General features: G+C 47.1%; 2 protein-coding genes across 10 annotated transcripts in view; both read left to right on the top strand.

Annotated features, from left to right (window-relative positions):
• SLC4A9 (solute carrier family 4 member 9) overlaps positions 1–2024 on the top strand; it is an 80388-nt gene extending 78364 nt beyond the window's left edge. For both annotated transcript variants that reach the window (XR_002090098.2, XM_019487110.2), the window contains one exon: positions 482–2024. The gene's annotated coding sequence lies outside the window, so the exon portion shown is untranslated. The remainder of the gene's footprint in view (positions 1–481) is intronic.
• A 14113-nt stretch (positions 2025–16137) lies between these two features.
• Positions 16138–23184, top strand: part of ANKHD1 (ankyrin repeat and KH domain containing 1) — a 175630-nt gene continuing 168583 nt past the window's right edge. For 6 of the 8 annotated variants that reach the window (XM_059733404.1, XM_059733401.1, XM_059733400.1 and 3 more), the window contains exon 1: positions 16138–16491. In XM_059733404.1, the coding sequence (XP_059589387.1) occupies positions 16213–16491 (279 nt within the window). In that variant the 5' untranslated portion in view covers positions 16138–16212. The remainder of the gene's footprint in view (positions 16492–23184) is intronic. The other 2 variants (XM_059733403.1, XM_059733402.1) reach the window with 1 other exon arrangement.

Here is a 23184-nt window from a genome sequence, read left to right as displayed (position 1 = left end):
GGTGGTGGCACACATTGCAGAGAAGCTCAGGCTTGCCTGGGGCACCATCAAAGCTCAGGGTCCTGCACCAGGTTCTTAGGTGCACCAAAGCATGGCAATCAGCAGCAACAAGGAGTAGTGAGTTGGGCACCCCTTGGTGTGCTCAGACAGCTCATTGCTGAGCACCTGAGGGACTCTCAGCAGGTGTATGCTCAGGATGCAAGCCACATGCCATGGGGGCCACTCCAGAGAGGCCTAACAAGAAGGGAGGACAGGGGCTAAGCAGGCTACCTGGCCCCATGGAGAGAGTGGGAATGGAGGGTTCAGCTGGTGGCTGCCTTTGGCAGGGGCCTCCTGGTCAATTTACCATGGTGCCTGGGCTCCATTGTGCACGTGACCCCCAGTTTGAGGCCAGGTGATGCACAGCCCCCTCAGTACAGTGCATGTTATCTCTGAAATGTTGCAAACTCTCACAAAAACCCTCTTTGTCCTTGCTCTGCAGGTCCAGCAGCTGCACATGGGGTAGAGTCACCAGTTGCCGCTGGAGATGCACCTTCAGGGACACCACTACTATCCACCACCAGCGCCCTCTGCATGTTCTGCCTCTGCCAGTGGTGCATGCCAGATTGCATCTTTCTGCTGGACCAGTTAGTCACTGTGGCAGAGGAGTGGCTGGTAGACACACAGGCCTTGTGCACCCAGGATGTGGAGCGCAAGTGGGAGAGGGATCAAAAGGATCATGCCTTCTGGGACAGGCTCCTCAACCTCAAGAAGAGGCTCTCCTCAAGCGGTTGCTGGAGGCACAGGAATGGTAGGCTGCTGTAGTAGCCTGGGCAGTGGAAGCCATGGAGGAGGACCGCCAGGTACTGGACTCCATAGTAGCCTTGGCGGTTACCTTCATAGTTTCATAGTTTCATAATTGGTAGGGTTGGAAAGGACCTGAGCAGATCATCAAGTCTGACCCCCTGCCATGGGCAGGAAAGAATGCTGGGGTCAGGTGATTATCTAGCCTCCTTTTGAAGACCCGCAGGGTAGGAGCAAGCACCACTTCCCTTGGAAGTTGGTTCCAGATCCTAGCCACCCTGACTGTGAAGTAGTGCTTCCTGATGTCTAGCCTGAACCTACTCTCGGTCAACTTGTGGCCGTTATTCCTAGTTACTCCTGGTAGTGCTCGGGGAAACAGGGGCTCTCCTGTTCCCTGGTCGTCCCCCCTAGTAAGTTTATAGACGGCCACCAGATCCTCTCTCAGCCTTCTCTTGTGGAGGCTGAACAGGTTCAGGTCCCGTAGCCTCTCCTCGTAGGGCCTGCCCTGCTGCCCCCTGACTGTGTGAGTGGCCCTCCTCTGGACCCACATCCCTCCTGAAGTGCAGCGCCCAGAACTGGACGCAGTACTCCAACTGCGGCCTGACCAGTGTCGCATAGAGGGGGAGGATCACCTCCTTGGACCTGCTTGTGATGCATCTGTGTATGCATGACAAGGTACGGTTAGCCTTACTGACCGCATCCTCACCTTCATGCCACCTACCACTCGGCCCCCAGCTCTGACCCTGCCTGCCTCCAGGCAGCTACCCGTGCCCTGCACCAAGCCCCACAATGGGCTTGAGAGAAGGTCCAGCATTGCCTGCAGAAGCTAGAGCCCCCTGCCTGCCCCTGCTCCTGTGCTGGGTCCCCTGGCAGCCATGCTGCCTGCCTGGGCTGACACCCAATGCCCACTCTCCTTCCATGAGGCCCTCAAGTGAGAGATGGCCACTGCTGGGCCAGCTCTGCCCAAAGACTCTGCTGGCCCTGGCCCCATGGAGGAGGAGGGAGAGCAGGCTGGACAGCGCCTACTCTTGCCCCTAGTTGAGTCTCTGGCCCACCAGCCTCACTGCAATGTCTGCACCCATGGTGGTCCCTCCAGAGGCTGTGGTGCCAGGCACCTCTCCCTACACTCTGCACCATAGGCATCTCCAGCCAACCGTTCCCCCTAACACTGCATCAACCACACTCTTGTAAATAGCTGCATGGAGAACACCCCCAAAAATCTGTTGATTTGGTGGTGGTCATTGGGGCTTGGGGCGGGTGGGCTGTTGTTTGGGAGGGAGGATGGAAGGGAGTGTGTTGTGGTGGAGGGAAATAAAGATGGTTGAGTGGAAACTGTCCAGAGTATGTGTGGTCTTGGTGGGGTGCTGTGGGCCTGGGGTTCATAGGCAGCTGCCCATGATCATGGTACCCTGTCCACCCTGCCAGGGATGGGGGGAGGGCAGGGAGTGTCCATGGTGAATTCACCACAGGCTCCTGGGACAGCTTCCCCTGTCAATCTGAGCCTGTCCCCCTGAAGACCTCTGCCAGGCTGAGCCTGCCCCACCAGGAGCCCCCTGGTATCTGGGCAGTTGTAGCTGGAGCTTGCAGCTCTCTCTGGCTGTTCCAGGAGGTCAAAGCAGGGCAGAAGCAGGCCTGGATCTGCTTAATCCTATAAGGACCAAATCTGCTCCCAACAGGGTGTACATGTAGATGCATTCCCAGGGCTGGCTGGCTTTGAAAGAGTTTACTGCTCAGTAAGCCTAAATCATATTAATTGCATATATAGACATGCCCCTAAAAGTATCATTTTTTGCGGCACATTCCCACTGCTCACACAGCACATTAGTGAGCCACAGCTCACCCTTTGGGAATTGCTGCTCTACTGATAATTTTCACATAAATGTATTAGTTTTGACAGATCATCATTTTCCAACAGAAAAGTCTTTTGCTTTAGAATTCCCAACCAGTTCTAGTGGTGACTAAAGCTCCTGTGGCACTTTCCAAAATATCGGTCACAAGTGTCAGGTCAAATGCCAGCTCTCATAAAATTGCTTTCTGGCCACCCTCCATCTAAGCAGTTTCAGCTGCACATGATAGTCTTGATTTCCTGTCCTGATTGGTTGTATGGTGTTCCTATATGTTATGAAACAGCTGATGAGCCACACCCCAGGAGCGGCTGCATTTCATTCATGAGTTATTCTTTTATATAGTTTGTATCAGAGGCAATACAAATTCTTACTGACTTTTGTTCATGTAAGCAGTCCCTTTGAAATTAATGGCACTCCTTAAATGAATATAGATTTGGGAAGACTTGCAGGTTTGATTCTTGAGTTTAAGTCTGGAAAAGACTCAGACTCTTCTGGGTTGGCTGGCAGCACAGACACCTCTGACCATATAGCATTCCATGGCCTTTAATTGGTATTTATGGGGGCTGAACAATACTAGTTTGGCCACCAACTTTGTTAGTTGTTATTATTGCAATCAAAATTAAATGACATCAGTGCAATAACTATAGGGCTACAGATCTGAAACTGGGCAGCATTCTCTACATCTTGCTGAAACAGGAGAGCAAGTAAATCCTCACTGCTGGGGGTTTTGCTTCTGTAAGAGAGAGACATTTCTGGTTAACTTATACAGATAAAAGAAAACAATTATCTATTTTTAAAGCAAGTTAAGAGTGCCTGTAAGAGGGTTTCCTCTAACTAGAGTAATGCAAGTTTGCATATAGACAAGACTGAAGGCGACAGATACCTCTGTATAGGGCATATCTTCATATTAGTGGTGTGATTGGGTGGTTAGACATACAAAATAACACTGTGCATTTGTATAGTATTTTCCATTCTGGGTTTACAAAGCATATCACCAGTGGTTAAACAACACCAGTGGTTCTCAACCTTTATTGTACCAGGACCCATTTACAAACACTGATGGCCAGTCCTGACCCAGTAAATAATTTAAGTAGAAAACAGCCCCCTGGCCCTGGTGGTGCCCCTCACTCCCAGCCCACTGCCTTCCCACCCCGAGTCCCCAGCTTCCCAGTGTGTAGGGCAGGAGGTGTGTGTGTGAGGCAGGGGGATGTGTGTGGGGGTATAGGAGGACATGTGCTCCCCCAGATTTGTGTGTCCACAGTGGACACAGGGCTTCAGCCTGGCTGGAGCTGCCTCTGTGGCCCAGTGGGTGGACCTGACATGAGAGGGTGGAGCAGTGTGGTGAGACTCATTGCTGTGCTCTCTGACTGGGTCCATGAGGGTGTTTTCTACCAGCATTCCCACCGGTGGCCAGCACTGTCACCTGCCCTTCAGGTGCATGCTATTATGCATCTTCAGTTTCATGAACACATGCCATTTCCCAGGCACAGTGTCAAATTTTTAAAGTCTAAATCCCTAAATGATCCCTATATGGGAGTTCTTGTCATGGCATCTATTAGCCCATCTATTAGCCCTGTAAATGAGAAATGTTCTTCTTGGAGAAGCTTTGTAAACTGCTCCCCTGTCTTTGGGAACTGTTATACTGTAGAGAGAAAGAAAATGGGAAAGAGCTGCCTCATGGTGGAATGGGGCTGCAGGAAGCCACATTAGACATTATTATTTGCAGCCTCATCATTATTAGAATATATTTGGTTCTGGCACCTTTTGTATGTCATGTGCAGAACCAATATATTTGGTTTTGCGCATGACAACCTGACACTGCACTAGAGCATCTACCTTGTGAAGACTCCATGCTGTCATATAGTTACATCACATGATAGGCACAATGCAACACTACAGTAGTTCACCATGCTGGGACCATTAGGTGGACCTAGTCAGTTCATGGGAGCTGCATCCTGTGCCCTGATGATCTGGATGTGGCTGTGTGGTTTGGTTACCACTGTTCAATGCTCACTGTTTGGTGATCATTGAATTCTGTGTTCAGAGACAACTACTTAGTTACCAGACATTCTCTTCTATGCCTTGATTTCACCCAACCTACATTCGACCCCTTTACACTGCTCTTCAGCATCTAGGCATTGTCTTTTAGGTCATCCAGCATCTTGAAGTCCTGTCCCTGCTCCCAGCCAGTGATCCTTGCACCTGGAAAGGGCCATGAAGTATGATTTGCTTTCCTGAACACAGACTGCAGATGCCCCAATATAAGCTTGGACTGTTATATCATAGAATCATAGAACAATAGGGCTGGAAGGGACCTCAGGAGGTCACCTAGTCCATCCCCACTGCTCAAAGCAGGACTGCCCCCAACTAGATCATTTCAGCCAGGGCTTTGTCGAACCAAGCCTTAAAAACCTCCAAATGGAGATTCTACTACCTTTCCAGGTAACGTGTTCCAGTGCTTTGCCACCCTCCCAGTAAGAAAATTTTTCCTAGTATCCAATCTAAACCTCCCTTGCTGCAACCTGAGACCATTGCTCCTTGTTCTGTCATCTGTCACCACTAAGAACAGTCTAGCTCCATCCTCTTTGGAGCCACCCTTCAGGTTGTTAAAGGCTGCTATCAAATCCCTCTCAGTCTTCTCTTTACCTGACTAAATAAGCCTAGGTCCCTCAGCCTCTCCTCAGAATTCATGTGCCCCAGCCCCCCTAACCATTTTTGTTGTCCTCCACTGGACTCTCTCCAACTTTTCCACATCCTTTCTATAGTTTGGGGGGGGGGGGTTGTTTTTTTGTTTTTGATTTTGTTTTTTTTGGGGGGGGGGGGGGCAAAACCAGACACTACTCCAGATGTGGCCTCATCAGTGACAAATAGAGAGGAATAATTACTTTCCTCAATCTGCTGGCAACATTCCCAGTAATGCAGCCCAGTATGCTGTTAGCCTTCTTGGCAACAAGTACATACTGCTGACTCATATTCACCTTATTGTCCACTGTAACTCCTAGGTCCTTTTCTGCAGAGCTGCTGCTTAGCCAGTTGGACCAAAGCCTGTACTGGTGCATGGGATTCTTCGGTCCTAAGTGCAGGACTTTGTACCTGTCTTTGTTGACCCTCACGAGATTTCTTTTGGGCCAATCCTCCAATTTCTTGAGGTCACTGAATCCTAGGCCTACCCTCCAGCATATCTACTACACCACCCAGCTTGGTGTCATCCATGAACTTGCTTAGAGTGCAATCCATCCCATCTTCCAGATTGTTAGTAAAGATATTGGACAAAACCAGCCCCAGGATTGACGGCTGGGGCACATCACTTGATATCACCTGCCAATTAGACATTGAGCCATTGATCACTACCCATTAAGCCTGACAATCCAGCCCGTTTTCTATCCACCTTACAGTTCATTAATCCAATTCATACTTCCTCAGCTTACTTGCAAGAATGCTGTGGGAGACCATATCGAAGCCTTGCTTAAGTCAAGGTGTACCACATCCACTGCTTTCTCTGCATGCACAGAGCAAGTTATCTCATCATAGAAGGCAATCAGGTTGGTCCAGCATGGCTTGTGCTTAATGAATCCATGCTGACTGTTCCTGATCACTTTCTTCTCCTCCTGTTTAAAAATGGATTCCTTGAGGACCTGCTCCATGATTTTTCTGGGGATTGAGGTGAGGCTGACTGGTCTGTAGTTCCCTGGATCCTCCTTCTTCCTCTTCTTAAAGATGGACATTATATTTGCTCTTTTCCAATTGTCTAGGACCTCTCCTCAAGTGCCACAAGTTTTCAAAGATGATGGCCAGTGGCTGTGCAATCACATCAGCCAACTCCCTCAGCATCCTCAGATACACTACATCTGGCCTCATGGATTTATACACATCCAGATTTTCTTAACAGTCTCTAACCTATTCTTTCACCACTGAGGGCTGCTCACCTCCTCCGCAAACTTTGCTGCCCAGTGCAATAGTCTGGGAGCTGACCTTGCCTGTGAAGACTGAGGTAAAAAAGGCATTGAGTACTTCAGCCTTTTCCTCATCATCTGCCATTAGGTTGCCTCCCCTGTTTAGTAAAGGACCCACACTTTCCCTAACTTTCCTCTTGTTGCTAACATACTTGTAGAAACCCTTCTTGTTACTCTTGATGTCCCTTGCTAGCTGCAACTCCACTTGTGCTTTGGCCTTCCTGACTTCATCCCTGCATGCCTGAGCAATATTTGTGTACTTCTCCCTAGTCATCTGTCCAAACTTCCACTTCTTGTAGGCTTCCTTTTTGTGTTTAAGCTCACTGAAGAGTTATCTGCTAAGCCAAGCTGGTCACCTGCCATATTTGCTATTCTTTCTGCCTATCAGGATGGTTTGTTCCTGTGTCCTCAATAAGGTTTCTTTAGCATACAACCAGCTCTCCTGGACTCCTTTTCCCCTTAGACTGCTCTCCCAGGGGATCCTGCCCATCAGTTCCCTGAGGGAGTCAAAGTCTACTTTTTTGAAGTTCAGGGTCCGTACTCTGCTGCTCTTTTTTCCTTTTGTCAGGATCCTGAACTCAATCATCTCATGGTCACTGCTGCCCAAGTTGTCATCCACTTATACATCCCCCTACCAATTCTTCCCTGTTTGTGAGCAGCAGGTCAAGAAGAGCACGGCCCCTAGTTGGTCTCTCCAACACTTGTACCAGAAAGTTGTCTCCAACGCTCTCCAAAAACTTCCTAGATTGCCTGCTGCATTGCTGTCCCAGCAAATGTCAGGGTGATTGAATTCCCGCATGAGAACTAGGACCTGTGATCTGGTAACTTCTACTAGTTGTTTTAAGAGAGCCTCATCTACCTCATCCTCTTGGTTTGGTAGTCTATAGCAGACACTCACTATGACATCACCCTTGTTACTTTAACTTTAACCTAGAGACTTTCAACAGACTAGCAGAAAGACAAGCAGAATGAATACCCAGGTAGCAACAGGGGCCCGGGCAGTACTGAGATTAGGGGACCAGTGCACACATCTTCAGGTCTCAAATGCCTCTACACAAACGCTCATAGTATAGGGAACAAGCAGGAGGAACTTACCCTCCTGCTAGATGACACCAAGCCAAACATAGTGGGGCTCACAGAAATGTGGTGGGACCCAACGCACGACTGGGAGGTGAATATCAAGGGCTATAGGTTGTACAGAAGGGACAGGGCAGGGAGGAAAGGTACATCAAGAAGGAATACACATCCTCATCAAGTAGCACAAGGTCAGATGAGGGACACACTGAAGTGCTCTGGGTTAGAATACAAGGGAGTCGAGGGGAAAGGGACTTAACGGTGGGGGTCTACTACAGGCCACCCAACCAAGGGGAAGAGCTAGACCGGGAATTCTTAAGTCAGCTCATGGAGGTAGTTAGGTCAAAAGACGTGGTCATCATGGGTGACCTGAACTTTCCAGACATCTGCTGGGAAGAGCAGTCAGGCAGGTCTGACCGCTCACATAGGTTCCTAGCTGAGATACAGGACCTCCATCTAACCCAGGAGGTGCACAGCCCCACCAGGGGAGGCGCCTTGTTGGATCTGGTGCTGGCCACAGGCGACGACCACATGAGGGAGCTGCGGGTGCTCGACCACCTGGGTGACAGCGATCATCGCCTGCTGGAATTCACCATCCGGCGCAAGGTGGCAAAGGTCTGCAGCAAGGCAGCAGCCCTGGACTTCAGGAGGGCAGACTTCAATGAGGTAAGGAGAATAGTTGGGAAGTACTGTGGTCCCTGAGGGGAGAGGAGTCGGGTGTCCAAGAAGAGTGGCCGTTCCTTAAGGAGACGATCCTCCAAGCCCAAAGGGAGGTAATCCCAACAAGGGTCAAAGGGGGCAAGAGGGCGCAAAAGCCCCCATGGCTCACCAAAAGCAGACGGGAACATCTCCTAGCTTAAAAGGAGGTGTACACCCAATGGAAGGGAGGGGCCATCACCAGGGAGGACTATACCTTGGTTGCTTGGGGCTGTAGGGGGGCGGTCAGAAAGGCCAAGGCTATGGGACCTGGGACTAGCTACCTGGATCAAGGACAAGAAGAAGTCCTTTTTTAAATACATAGGGGGGAAAAAAAGGTACCGGGTAACGTGGGGCCTCTGCAAGACACGCTAGGAAATCTGGTCGTCACACAAGACAACAAAGCTAACCTATTTAACAATTTCTTTACCTCCATTTTCCTGATCAGGGACCAGATCAGCCTGTCCGCCAGGACTCCCTCAGGCCCCAGGGGAGGCGCACCCAGCCGAGGGTCAGTGAGGATTGAGTCAGGGAACTTCTGGAGGGACTGGATGTATTTAAATCAGCTGGTCCTGACGATCTCCACCCCAGAGTGCTGAGGGAATTAGCAGAGGTCATTGCGGGACCCCTCGCACGGCTTTATGAGCTCTCATGGTGCTCTGGTATGGTGCCAGATGACTGGAAAAGGGCCAATGTGGTCCCCATTTTCAAAAAAAGGAGAAGGAGGACCCAGGAAACTATAGGCCACTTAGTCTTACCTCGATCCTGGGTAAGCTTTTTGAGAGAATTACCCTGGTGCATGTCTGTGAGGGGCCAGCAGGGGAGGTTATGCTTAGGGGCAACCAACATGGGTTCATTAGAGCCAGGTCCTGTCAGACCAACCTGGTGGCCTTCTATGACCAGGTCACAAAATCCTTGGACGCAGGGGTAGCAGTGGACATAGTCTTTCTGGACTTCAGGAAGGCCTTCGACACTCTCACCCCATTCTCATTAAAAAACTAGGGGACCGTGGGGTCAACATCTACACAGTCAAATGGTTCGCTAACTGGCTGCAGGGCTGCACCCAGAGAGTGGTGGTGGATGGGTCATTTTCGACCTGGAGGGATGTGGGCAGTGGGGTCCCCCAGGGCTTGGTCCTCGAACCCGCACTGTTCAACATCATCAGTAACTTGCACAAGGGGTAAGAAGCACCCTGTTCAGATTTGCTGACGATACTAAGATGTGGGGGGATGTGGACACGCTAGAAGAGAGGAATAGGCTGCAATCGGACTTAGACAGGTTACAGGGGTGGGCAGATGAGAACAGGATGGGTTTCAACACTGACAAGTGCAAGGTGCTGCACCTGGGGAGGAAGAACCAGCAGCATACCTACAGGCTGGGGAACTCCCTTCTCGTCAGTGCAGAAACAGAAAAGGATCTTGGAGTCATTATTGATGCCAAAATGAACATGGGCCGACAGTGTGGGGACGCGGTCAGGAAGGCCAACCATACCTTGTCATGCATCCACAGATGCATCACGAGCAGGTCCAAGCAGGTGATCCTTCCCCTCTATGCAGCACTGGTCAGGCTGCAGTTGGAGTACTGTGGCCAGTTCTGGGCGTCGCACTTCAGGAGGGGTGTGGACAACTTGGAGTGGGTCCAGAGGAGGGCGACTCGCATGATCGGGGCAGCAGGGCAGGCCCTATGAGGAGAGGCTAAGGGACTGAACCTGTTCAGCCTCCACAAGAGAAGGCTGAGGGGGGATCTAGTGGCCTGTTACAAACTAGTCAGGGGGGACCAGCAGGCATTGGGAGAGTCCCTGTTCCCCCGAGCACTACCAGGAGTGACTAGAAATAACGGTCACAAGCTGGCAGACGGTAGATTCAGACTAGACATCAGGAGGCGCTACTTCACAGTCAGAGCGGCTAGGATCTGGAACCAACTTCCAAGAGAAGTGGTGCTGGCTCCTACCCTGGGGGTCTTTAAGAGGAAGCTGGATGAACACCTTGCGGGGTCGTTTGACCCCAGTGCTTTTTGCTGCCATGGCAAGGGGTCGAACTTGATGATCTGCTCAGGTCACTTCTGACCCTACCAACTATGAAACAGGCCTATCTCCAGTTTCATACTGGAGCTCTGAGCAATTATATAGCTCTTTTACACAGAGCACTACTCCTCCTCCTCTTCTCCCCTGACTGTCCTTTCTGAACAGTTTGTACCCATCCATGTAGTTCCACTCATGAAGCTATCCCACCAGGTCTCTGTTATTCCAATCACATCATAGTTGCTTGACTGTGAAAGGATTTCCAATTCTTCCTGCTTGTTTCCCGGGCTCTGTGCATTCATGTACAGGCACCTGAGATAACTAGAGAATTGCCCTACGTTCTCAGGAAAATGTGGAGACGTCCCGTTGCTCCCTCCTGCTTGTGCTTCCCTTGGTTCCCATGCTCCTGCAAACCTAGTTTAAAGCCCTATCCTGGGGGCTGTCTCTTGTCCTCTCTAGATCCTGCCACAGTTCAGTCAGCCTGAACAACTTGGCCCTATGGAAGAGGGAGAGGTCCCCAGCACTGCAGACATTTGGTGGTCATGCAAAGAAGGCTTCCCAGTGCAGATGCTCAAAAGAGACCCCTGTTCTCACTTCTAGAAGCCATGGGAGCTGTAAATCTATGTAACCAGTGTGCCTGGACCTAGCTCTGTGTGGATAAACCCAGTTTTTGAGTCCAAGGACCAGCTCTGATCTGCTGTGACTCTGGAGTTTATATGATTAACTAATGAACCCCAGCCTTGCTCAGACTGCTGCTCTGGGACTCCACCTTCCTGATCATCCTCATGTGATGAGCAGAATGTGAGAGAGAACCTGAGAGTATCTGCTGGCAGGCAGGTATTGGACAGGCTGGGTGTCGTGAACACCCAGCAAAACATGGTCTTGGTCAGGATGGGGGCAGATATTCCTTGCATGTGATCACATGTCTCAAAACATTAGAACTAGCCCTGTGTAGAGAGATCCCTCCTTATCATGGGGTTTGGATATGTTGCTCTGGGTGGTCCTGTGTTTTTCCTTAGACACAGAGAAAGTTAGCTTTTGGACATACATCCAGTTTCTTTCACCAACACGGTATCCACACGCAAAATGACATATCACTTATATCCAGTGAAAGACAACATACCCTGCACAAGTCATGCCAAACGATGCCTCCAGAACATATTGATGGTCTTGCAATTTATGTTATATAATTCACATTATAACCAACAGGCCAAACTCCTCCACTGTGATCACTCTTGGACTGGGATCTTTCATTCTCTCTGTTTTGTAGAGGTTTTGATGGTGCCTGTCACTTTAAACTTTAAGCACTTCCCAAATACTCTAAGCACTTTAGACTTCAAGCACTTCCCAAATATTTTACATGTTTGTGGAACCACATGGTGCTTTTTGGTTTTATTTCATTCCTGGCAAAGGAGTCTCTGCTTGGGGAGTATTTTAAAAAGATCATATTTATTATAGTGCCAGGTATGGTAGAAACTGTCTTTAAATGGCATAATTCCTGAGAAGGACTGTTGCTGGTTGGAGACAGAATCACTCATGTAACAAGGTCTTGACTTAGGCACAGGGAAAGGACTACAATCAGGGATAAGACTAGGGCTTAGGAAGATATGATAGAGGCAGACTAGGAATTAGTGCAAAAAGAGAATGTAGAGTATGCCTATACAGGGCAGACAAGTCCATCAGAGAGCACAGGTGGCCTGTGACTACTCATTGAGGGCATTCAAGTGAGCTGCAGATTCTGGGCCTCATTTTGTGACAAGTTTGGTATGCAGTCATGCATCCTGTGCACACATAATTACTGTAAACACACCTGTAAATTTGGCAAAGGTACGTGCAAATGAATAATTGCAGTTTTTTGTACACGCACTTACATGTATCTACAAGGATTATTGCACATGTAAACTTATTAAAAAATCAGGTCCATATCAGCCAGGGGCGCTCAGATGTCTCATTCTTCTCAGCTACTGTCTGCTTTCTAAAAGATACATGGGATTGATGGGAGCAAAAGGCAAGCTCAACCCCTGAACTCCATGCACTGTGCTGGATTTGCATGGCTGCAAGTTATACAGGATGTGCTTCTCAGTGGTTTATAATGAACAACATGAAAATCACTTCAGACCGGGGGAATAATTTTCATCCACAGATTTCAAAGGGCAGGTCAAGCATAATTATCTCCATTTTATACGTGGGAAACCCAGAGATCACTTAAGATGAAAATATTTCATGGTGTCTATAGTTATCCCCAAAAAACCTGAAGCACTGAAAGCCCCTTAGACTATTTTGGCCTAGTGATTTGCTCAAGGTCACATACCGAATCATGGGATTACAGCCCAGGTCTCCTGACTCAAAGTCCCGTGCCCTCCATTCCCACTGAGCAAATTGTGACCGATCAGTTCCTGTGTTAAACAAGTAACAAGAATGTTGCTTACAATTATTACAGTACAACAAATTCAGCTAGATCTGGCATGTTTTGATCTGTGAAGTTCCAGAAGCAGATCTGGAAATGCCTCACCCTCTAAGAAAACCATAAATCAGTAGGAGAAATGCTGCTGCAAAAAATGGGCACTGCATCTTTAAAAGAAAGTGGAATCCAGCACAAGTTCTTGCAGTGCAAATGCTGGGTTTTCAATTAAGGAACAGCCACCTCTGCAGGTGTGAATGCAGGGGGAGATGCCAGGATTGCCAAGTAAAGGTCAATCAAGATGCATTTGTGGAGTAGTAACTTCTCCCTTTCACCACTACATAAGGGCTGGGGATGGTTGAGAAGTTGGGCTATGCCCTACCCCTGCACTGATGAGCAGGGCTGTCTCAGTGCAGAGGATGGAATGTGCTTCAGTCATTCCAAGAACTATAGTGCTACATTCTGGTATGCTAGTCACAGGAGTCCTAGCAGGGATGTTTCTGCTTCAGGACTGTGGTGCAGCCCAGCCTCTGCACCCTGCTTAAGCCTGCAAGAGAAAGAGTAGAGTTTTGCTGCCAGGCTTCAATAATCTTAAAATTAACATAGGTTGAAACATCTGGGTATTGGGAAAGAAAGGTTTAATACTGGGAAATGTTCTCATGGACTTGGCAATGTGTTAGTGCTGGGCTTTATTTATGAAATGATTTTGTGCAGTGCTTGCTCTCTAAGTACAATCGCACTGTAACAGGGCAATGGAGCCAAAGGGATACTGACTAGAAAGAACAGCAGGCTTATTTGTTTCCTATTGTCACAGACAATTGATTCACTTAAAGGTGATCCAATGGTCCAAACAGTGAGTACTACAGATTTGCAAAATTAGCAGTTTTGGTCAACAAAGGTGTTATTGGCAATCTAAGTAAATACAGATATATTGTTAATTGTTTTTTAACCTTAGCATTTGCCTTTTAAACAAGTGCCCTTTTCTGGGGCCAACAAATCTGATTATTCAATCTCTTGCAGACAAAATTGCTGGAAAAAAATGCAGTTCAGCCCTCAACAAGACCTTGGCCTTTCTGTTGCTCCCAACGTGAAGTGCCATGTAGTCCATCCTTGATGGTTGCTGCTGTGCTTCAGCCCTTGGAGAACAACTTTCTTTAAATCTCTGGTTACCTGCAGAGTCCTATGATCTATAGTATACACAGGTTTTCCTTTTTGCCTCACAAGTTCTTTGTCCTATTTTCTCCTTCTTAAGCTGTAGGGCGAGTGACTCCTGCTGGTAAGCCACTTACTTGCTGTTCTGGACCCCTGTGCAGTGAAGTGCAGACTGACAGAACTGGTGGGAGACAGTGAGAATGATAGGGGTATGGAACACTATCAAGGGTGGCTTGCTTTCAGGATTACTGAAATGCTAAGTCAACAGGACTCAGGACAGAAGTCTCAGCAAAACCCCTGCTTACCAGGAAATGCTGTTACATATTTTTCCTTTGGGGAATAAACAAAAGACACCAGTCATTTCTCCTTTCCCCTCAACTTCTGGACCAAGGTCAGAAGAGCACAGCCCCAAACTGTTTCTGACTCCCCTAACAGGCCTGGGAAACTCAGGCAGGGTTACCCAAAGCCAATATTAGAAAGTTTTGCTGGTATAACTAGATGGGGCAGGAATGTGAAAGATCACAGGGCCTAGCTGGCAAAGTTCTTCTGGCAACCTCTCCCTCCCCCAACCTGGACACACCTATGCCAATAGAAAAGGGCTTCTGCTGACTTAGCTTAAGCCTACTTTACACTGTGTTTGCTGGCCCAACAGCTGTGGCACTCCAAGCTCCTCTGTGCAATCAGCAGAGTAAGGCTCCTGCTGCTATCCAGCAGCTGCTTTAAAGTGCCCATAGACCAGTGGCTCAACCCTTTCAGACTCCAGGCACCTGTCATGAGACTGGATGCATGCCTCAGGCAATGTAAGCTCTTAGTTTGCACTACAGAAAAATGAGAGAGAATTTTTCTATTGCAAAGACCTCTGAAAGCCACAGCCAGTCAGAACAATTTTGACACTACAGATTCCTATTTGAAATCTCTGGTGTATCTTGTGAACCATGCTTGCACACCCAAGAAGGCTGACCCTGCCTGGAGTCGCACAGCACCTGGGGTCTTGACAGAATCTCAAGGCATCTCTGGGAGCTGCAGCAGCCTGGCTGAGAATTGCCAGTGCAGGTGCTCCCCTGCCTTCCGCTGCAGCCTTCACCTGGGGCACGTTGGCAGCATGGATGGCTGCTAGGTGAAGGCAGAAAGGCCTGGGCCTTTAAGTGCTGGCGGTGGCTGCGACAGCAAGGGCCAGCAAACGCAGGCAAGGCCCGGGCGCCGTGTGGGGGGCTGAGAGAAATCTCCCCCACCAGCGCAGCAGGGAACAAGCCCCGAGCCCGCGGTTCTTTGCTTGTTAAACTGCGACTGGTGAAGCCGCACCCCGCCCCGCTCCCGCCCCAGCCGGGCGCCGACGAGGGGCCTCCGCGGGCCCGACCGCGACAGGAGGCGAAGCTGCCACTGCTCGGCGCCAGCAGGGCCCTCCACCGCGCTGCGCGCCCACGTGGTGCGGGGGGCTGGGGAGCGCGGCGGCCCCCATGCGGAGCCGCCGCTTCAACAATGGGCGCGGCCTGGGGAGCTCGAGCAGGACCGAGCGAGCCCCGAAGCCTGGTTGAGAAAGACGCGGACCATGCGGGCAGGGCGGCGCGGAAGGAAAGAAGGAAGAAAGGAAGTCGGGATCTCAGCTACATGACTGGCATCCCGCTCGTCCAATCACGGCCCCGCAGCGGACCGGGATCGGAGCGGGCAGCGGGAAGTGACCATGTAGCTGTCGGCATTGATAGACGTGGCTCAGACCCAATCATGCAGCCCGGCCAAAGGAGCTGGGGGCTTGTTCCCACTGACTGAGACCTTCAGACAGAGTCGAAGGGGAGGAGGCGTGACAGACTGGGACATAAGCCAATCATACGGCGCCAGAGTCTGTGCCATATGACTGATCCGACATTTGACCAATCAACCTCCGGAAAGATTAAATTAAGTTTGATTGACGGTAATCCTATCCAACCAATCATTAGAAATTCCGGGAGCGGCTTGACTGACAGGTCAGCTACCAAATCGGATTTCTGCAAGTTCAGGAAGCGAACTAGCGAGAACTGGGCGGGGCGCGGGGTACAAACCGCCTCGGCGTGTGCTCTCAAGGCAGCATGCTGGGAGCGCGTGACGAATGATTGATTGGCGGCAGCTGTGTCCAATGGGACTGCGCCATAGGCCGAGCGTGGCCAATGGCAATGGTCGAAGCGGGCGGGTTGGGCGGCGCAGAGGCCGTGGGCCTGGTAGGTTGTGAGAAGTTAGTGGCGCTGCTGCTGGTGCTGTGAGGGGACGGAGACGGCTGGGCTGGGAGAGCAGCGGCGGCCCCGGATCAGCGTGATGCTCACGGACGGCTCCGCCGCTCCCGTCGGCGACGAGGAGATAGACTCGGTCACTCCCCGCGCCTCCGCCACCGCCGAGCCCCCCGCCGCGGCCGGGCCCGCCCCGCTGGGGCTGCGGGCCGTGCGTCTCTTCGGGGAGGCCGGGCCCGGCGGGCCGGGAGGCCCCGGAGCGCCCGGCGCCGGGGAGGCCGCCCTCGACTTCAAGCTGGCAGCCGCCGTGCTGCGGAGCGGGGGCGGCGGTGGCGGTTCCGGCAGTGACGAGGACGAGGTGTCCGAGGTGAGAGCGAGGCCGGGCCGCCGCCGCGCGGCTTCCTGGCCAGGCCGGGGCCCGGAGCCGGCGCGCCGCGTTCCCCCGAGCGGCGTCTCCGCCCCTGGCCTTGCGTCCCCCGCGCACCTCGCCCTCTGGATCCCCGTTTCCCGCAGCTCCGCCGCGTCGGCGACCGCCGGGGCCTTCCGCATCCACCCGCTCCTCTCGCGGCGCCCAGGATCCGCGTCAGCTCCCTGCCCCGAGCCTCTGGGCTCGTGGATGGGGGCGGGGTCTTGTCCCGGCGCCCGCACTTCTCTGTCCGGGGGGCTCGGCTCCCTCGTGATCTTACCTTTGTAGGTGGTCTGGAGGCATCGGGGGTTTTGCGCCCCCCCCCCCCCCAACACCTCAGCCCCACAAGCTGTTTGGAGTCGGAGGTGCTGAGCACCACATCTGCACTCAGGCAGGGGGAGGGGAGCCAAGCACACATTTCTTTATCATCATTTTGAAGACTGGGCTGGGCCAAGATATTTTTCATTGAGTCTTTTTCTAAGCTGCTCGGAGACCATCATGGCTTCTAGCAGTTGGCCACTGAACCTAGGGAAGAGAATTCTTGCAGCAGCCTGCTTGCCTGCGCCTAGCCTGAAGGGGCATGTGACATTCCCAATACTAGTAGAAAGTGCACTGTTCTCTGCACCTAGCTGTCCTCCCCATGTCACTGGTTTTTGTGGAGAAAGAGTGCTCTTTCCACCTTCTCCCCTAGATGTAGTTTGAGGAGAATGAAGAAATCCCAATCTCGGATCTTCCAAGCATGCACACAAATTCAGGGGAGGGAGACAGGTTTGGTTACCTAATCTGCTTTACCCCTGGTGGAGTGTTGATAGGTATCTGAGCTTCCAGTTAACACTTCATCTAGTTTAGGGAGGGAGGAAGAATGTAAGATTTAATTAATTATTGCCACCACCTGATAGTCTTATGATGAGAGGCAAGTCTTATTTCCCTGTCCACCAAATATAGAGGGGAAAGGTTTGAGGTCTTACCCACCTCCATTATTACTCCATCAGTCTGGAAAGAAGTAAGGAGATGAATTTCAGCATCCAAAGCACGTGTGCTGCTGCTCTCCCCTACCTCTGCATGACTTCAGGAAGAAAAGGGAGTAACAGAAAAATTGGTGCCAAGTTTTCCCTGTAGTAAAATACATGGAGGTCTTCAGTGGACTGATGCATGAATTTTCCATTTCCCAGTCTCTTCTGAAGGAATGGAAGGGGGGAGCTCAGTGCTCATCCTCACTTTTAGGAATCCACTCTTCATGAAATGTCCACAAGGGTTTGTATCCATTTAGCTAAACTTTGTTTAAAATCTGACAAGCTGCTGCAACATTCATGGGTAAGCATTTTCTTATTTGAGATTGTTGCCCGCATATATAATACAACACACACATTTTCTCTAAACGTTTCCAAAATTAGTATATTTCAGTGGGGTTGGATTTTATTTGTACACTGTTTGCAGCTCCTTCCCTTCCAAGAGAAGAAAAAACAACTTATTTTCTGGCATCTGCCACCTATGAAGTTTCTTACATCAGTCCTGTCATACAGTAGCATGATTCTGAAAACATAATACATGTCTAGATGAGAAATTCCATGGAACAATTAAAGTCAGAAAGTATTCTTTAAAACATAGTGTATCAGAATCTCTGACGGTATCTTTATTGTATTGACACCATCACTCTATTTGTAATTTCTGCTTTGGAAACATTCTTTTTGGTATCTACATCTCTAAGGGATGCATCTTAGTTGAGATCCTCTTAATGATGCTAGGGAATGGTAAAGTACTATAAATAGGTTGTCTTTGGAGTGTGTTAATTCATTATAAGCAACAGGGTAAATAGACTGATTTTTTTTGTATATGTGATTTCTTAAGATTGAAATTTAGCTAATAATGTTTTTACCTGAGAGAGCCTTTTAACCCATTTTATTTTAAGTCTCTGCCAAACAGGTTGGTTTGGCACTTCAGTCTTAGCTTGACCCTCAGTATATTCTTGCTACCTGTACCCATTGTTTGTAGAGGTGACTCTATGGCGGGACTGTGACATGAATAGGTGAGCCTTTCAAAAAAACGGTTCGATGCTAAGCTATTGCAGAACAAGGTTGATTGATGTCGGGAGATAATTTTTTGACCTCCTTTAGAAACACCTGTTGCTGTTGTCTTTTATGCCGCAGAAGACTATTACATTTCTTGGATGGATATTTGACTTAAATAAAATTGTTTTGAAGACCCGGCTACTGTCTGGGAAGGACTGTCCGATGTCATGAGTCATGTATATCTTGAGGGTAGTACTGGGGCCTGGAATTAGGAAAAACTAGAAGGAAAACTTCAGAAAAATAGAATTTTAAATAGTATTTGACACATTCCCTTAATTTATGCTTTAAAAAAATATATATATAGCAGTGAAGTCACAAAAAAGGAACCATCATAAAATGGCATTCAGTACACTTCTGCTTGTGCATGTGCAGTAGTGCTTAATTTTTATATCCATATGTGAACGTTACTTTAATATGTTAGAGTAATTAAATTAGTCAAAATGCAGTTTAAGGGGGAAAAGATCAGGGAAGGAAAATTTTCTTACCTGGAATTTTAAAATAGCTTGAAAGGAAAATGTCCTTCCCATTTTACGGATGAGAAAACTGAAGCACTAAAATGATGCAATTTATCCAAGGTCACATTGCAGTTCTAGGTGAGAGCTGGGATATAACTTGGGTCTTCCAGTTCCTTGGTCTTTTGTCCTATTCACTGCATCATTTTGATTTTCATAAGATGCTAAATGGAAAAATACTTGAGGTGGGAATCAAGGAACATGCAAAATACTAATGGTAGCTTAATAAACTTTTTAACAGTATTTTTGTTTTGTTTGTCTCAAAGAATTATAGTGTAGATTGGGTCACAAAAGATGGCTGCCAGATATGGAAAATGTTCAGAGGAGGAGGAATACTGAAAGAAAACTTGTCTTGACCTGTTTTGAGGCAAATCTATACTTGAAAGAGTGGGAAGCCTTGTGATCACATGTACGTCTGTTTGAATAGACATACTACATAGACGAATCAGTAGGTGTGAAATTAGTTGTGTGAATGATCTATGGAGAGATTGACAGGTTGTGATTTAGGTGTCACTTTTCTGAATCTCCTCAAAGCTCACCAATAAAGTATGTTGGAAACACAGCTAGGCAACAGATTCAGGCATAATTCCTGGGTACCATGTGAACTAGAATATTTATTGGCTACTACTACTGAGGGCGAAAAAAACCTGAGAGAAGCTGGAGTCCTTGAGCTTGCAGAAGATATTGAAACCAATGAGACAATATCTAGATGGACACCATTTTGAAATTGCTGTGGATTGCCCAAGAATTTGCCGATAACGACATGAAACTTCTGGCCTTTGTTGCTACATTAAGCTTGGTCACAAGTCATATGAACTGCCATTTTTGTGCCTGGATTCTGTTGGTGCTGTAATTGGTTCCAAATGGAGTAAATAGGTATTGATAGTAAATGAACTTTTTAACACTAGCTCTGATACCTTTAGGTCAAGATAAAACCATGTTGGCAGGACACTATGCATGACAATGTAGAGTCTGTAGGGAATCTGTCCTTTGGCTATAGAGGACTTCTGGAGTTAGGGTAATTGCTATACTAATCTGTTAGCTTTCACTTGTATTATACCAACCGAAATATTTGACTCTTCTCTTTTAAAGAGAAAATCAGGCTGCAGAAACAAATGTGCAGTTGTAGGATTTAGAGTATTCTATGCACCTTTTACTTATAAAATGACTATTTAATGATAAATGTACTCAAGGGTCTTGAGTTTCAGTTCATTAAGAAGTGGCTTCTGGCTGTCAACATATACAATCTAGCAAATCTATTGTGTTCCATAGTTGTGGATTTGTTCAAAGGCGATTGGACTTCACTACTTTCAGCTAAGGCTTGTCAGTCAGTTTCTCCATATCTCTTTCATAGCAGAATAGTTGACACCAGTCAGATTTCTTTGCTTAAAACATGTTCTTATTGCATAAGCCTCTAGGCTTATTTCCATAAAGAACAAGTTAATAAATCAGATATAACCTGCCTCCTAAAATAAGTAGCATTTAGAGTTCTAGTACTGTGCAGCTCATCCTAATACTTAAAAGGTTTTCTTGTTTATAAGAAAAAACAAATATTATGTTTGCTCTTTAATTTTTCTTTAAAAATATTTTGATTTTAATCTTCCTAAAATGAAGACATATTATGTTGCTGTCTAAAAAGTATATGAATATATAATCTCGTAAAATAATTTAAATTGTGTTGTAAATTAGCTCTCTGCAAATTTTAATGAATTAAATGTTTTCCTTTTTAAAAATCCTGAAGAATTGGGAAGTAGACAAATACACTATGTATTACATTAAGCATTTATATTTACAGTTCAGTGATTACTAGTATTTGCACTGTTTACTGTGCAAGTACCTTCATAATTTGTTGTGTAGAAAACCTTTTGCCTTAATTATTTTTGTATCCTTTTAGTTAGCAGATACAAAGAGAGTATTATCTCTGTGCGTTGGCTGGTTTAGGGTTGAGAGAATGATTGGGAGTTGAAGAAAGAAAAGTTGGTTTTCTTCTCAGTAAATAAAAAGCAGGCAAGAGTGGACAAGATAGTCTAAAAATTTGAAGGAAAAGAAGCCTCATTTTCAAAGACATTTAGGTGCCTAAAAACGAAGTAATTGCTTCATGGAATTTTTCAAAAGTGCCTATATAGGTTAGACACCTTATTTCCATTGAAGTCAATGAGACTTAGACAGCTAACCTGTTTGGGCACGTATGTAAATCTTGCTAGGTACCTAAATATCTTTTAAAAATTTGGCCTTTGGTGACGAGACAGTCCTTTGATGTACAAAAATATAATGTTTCCTTTGCTTAATAATCATTTATGTGATTTATTAAAATGTTTATGAAAATGTCTATATAACTAGCATATTTGATAGTTGTTGTATTTAATTAAAACAATTTAAAATGCTTTAATTGTGCATTTTCAATGACAATTTATTTCCCCTCTGACTACAGTTTGACATTACTAAAATAAGAAATGCATCTTTCACCATTTTTCTTGATGTAATAAAATGTAAACATTAAGATTTTAAAAACACTGTAAGTAAGGCTATGTAACTGTCTACATTAGTGCATCCTTGTAGTTGGCAACAAATATCAGATTTGGCATAAAGGCTATATTTAGATGGAAATCAACATATTTGGATAGATAAGCCAATGAGCAAACTGTTTTAGGAAAATAACTGAAGTACAAATGCAAAATGAGATGAAAGTACTTGGTTTTAATCAAGGTTTCCTGTTTTCTGAGTTGAATCAATCCATGCTAATTTCTTGTATCCAGTTAACAGTGAAGAAAATACTTTATGCACCCATCCATAACCTTTTCTGCCTACAGTCAACAATACTGAACAGGTAACATGCTGTGGGCAACTGCATGCTTTGTTTTCCCTGACAGTCTCGGATTTAAGTTTTTAATTTTCTGTGTCTGTGAGCGACACTGGAGAGTTGTGTGACCAGCTTGTTACGCTTGAGCCACAGGTCGGGGACCAAAGCTTTAGGCAGATATAAAGCCTTGTATACAGCAGATGGTTGCTGCTTTTTTCCATAAGTGACATCAAAATGGCCTTGTTAAAGAAAAGCCTGTTTCTGGCTATTAAAGAACCCTTCCCAAGGCTTTTCCCTTTCCAAAACTTATCAAGCAAGAAATGTAGCATATACAATTAGGTCCGGAATGTTCAGTGGTATTACCTAAAATTAAAAGCCCTGTACCTAGGGAGTAAGTTGGATCACTTTACTTCCTAGAGTGGTTGACCAGAAAAATATGCTGCTGAGAATATCACCATAGACCTTTCAATAATTCTTATAATTTGTTGTGCAAATGGGCATACCTGTTTGAGAAGTGGGGGGGGGGGGGATAGCTTAAGTTTATTGAAATAATTTGTAAACCTGTAATTAAGTCCGTTTGTAAAGTTGAGAAACTTATTAAAAGATGATGTTTTCATGGTGTATGAAATCTGAAATATGTTTCTACCTATGGGGACTTGTACCTTCTTTAATTTTCCCTAAGCCTGAGGAAGGGTACATGAGCCCAAAAGCTTGCAAAGAAAGATTTTTTTTTCTGTTTGTGATTTCTTTGGTGGTCTAATAAGGTATCAATTCTGAGCCACGAATTTTAGGGTTTTGCATTTCTTTTTTGTCTCAGACCAACACAGCTACCAAATACATCCCTGAAATATGAAATCTGAGACATTTAAGAGTTAAAGTTCATTCTGTAATTGAAATTTTCATTTGCACTTCAATTTCTATGATTAGACTCAAATCTTAGTTTAACTTTTGGTAATTTAGTTTTTCTATAACAAAAGATCCTTACTTAAAAAGCCACCCTATCCCAAAGTATGAAAATGGACAGACTGGTAGACTGGTGGATTAAAATCAAAGATGGATGGGCCACTTAACCAAGAAGAGGTGTTGAAGGCCTGCAACACAATCAAAACTTCCATCAGTAGAGAATTACCTTCCCCCTAGATTTCAGTGTTTAATCCAGTTAATTTGTGGCAATGAAGATATGGGGCTTTATTAATGCCTTTTTTGAAGGCACTGTTGAGCTGCTGAAATTTAGGGGAACAGAACAGGTCAAGGTGTATTGCTTGCCTTTCTG

This window comes from Alligator mississippiensis, chromosome 9 (assembly GCF_030867095.1).
Source record: "Alligator mississippiensis isolate rAllMis1 chromosome 9, rAllMis1, whole genome shotgun sequence".
In the NCBI taxonomy this organism is placed as follows: domain Eukaryota; kingdom Metazoa; phylum Chordata; order Crocodylia; family Alligatoridae; genus Alligator; species Alligator mississippiensis.
The sequence above is the reverse complement of the archived record's forward strand: the minus strand, read 5'-3'. Positions and strand labels throughout refer to the sequence as shown.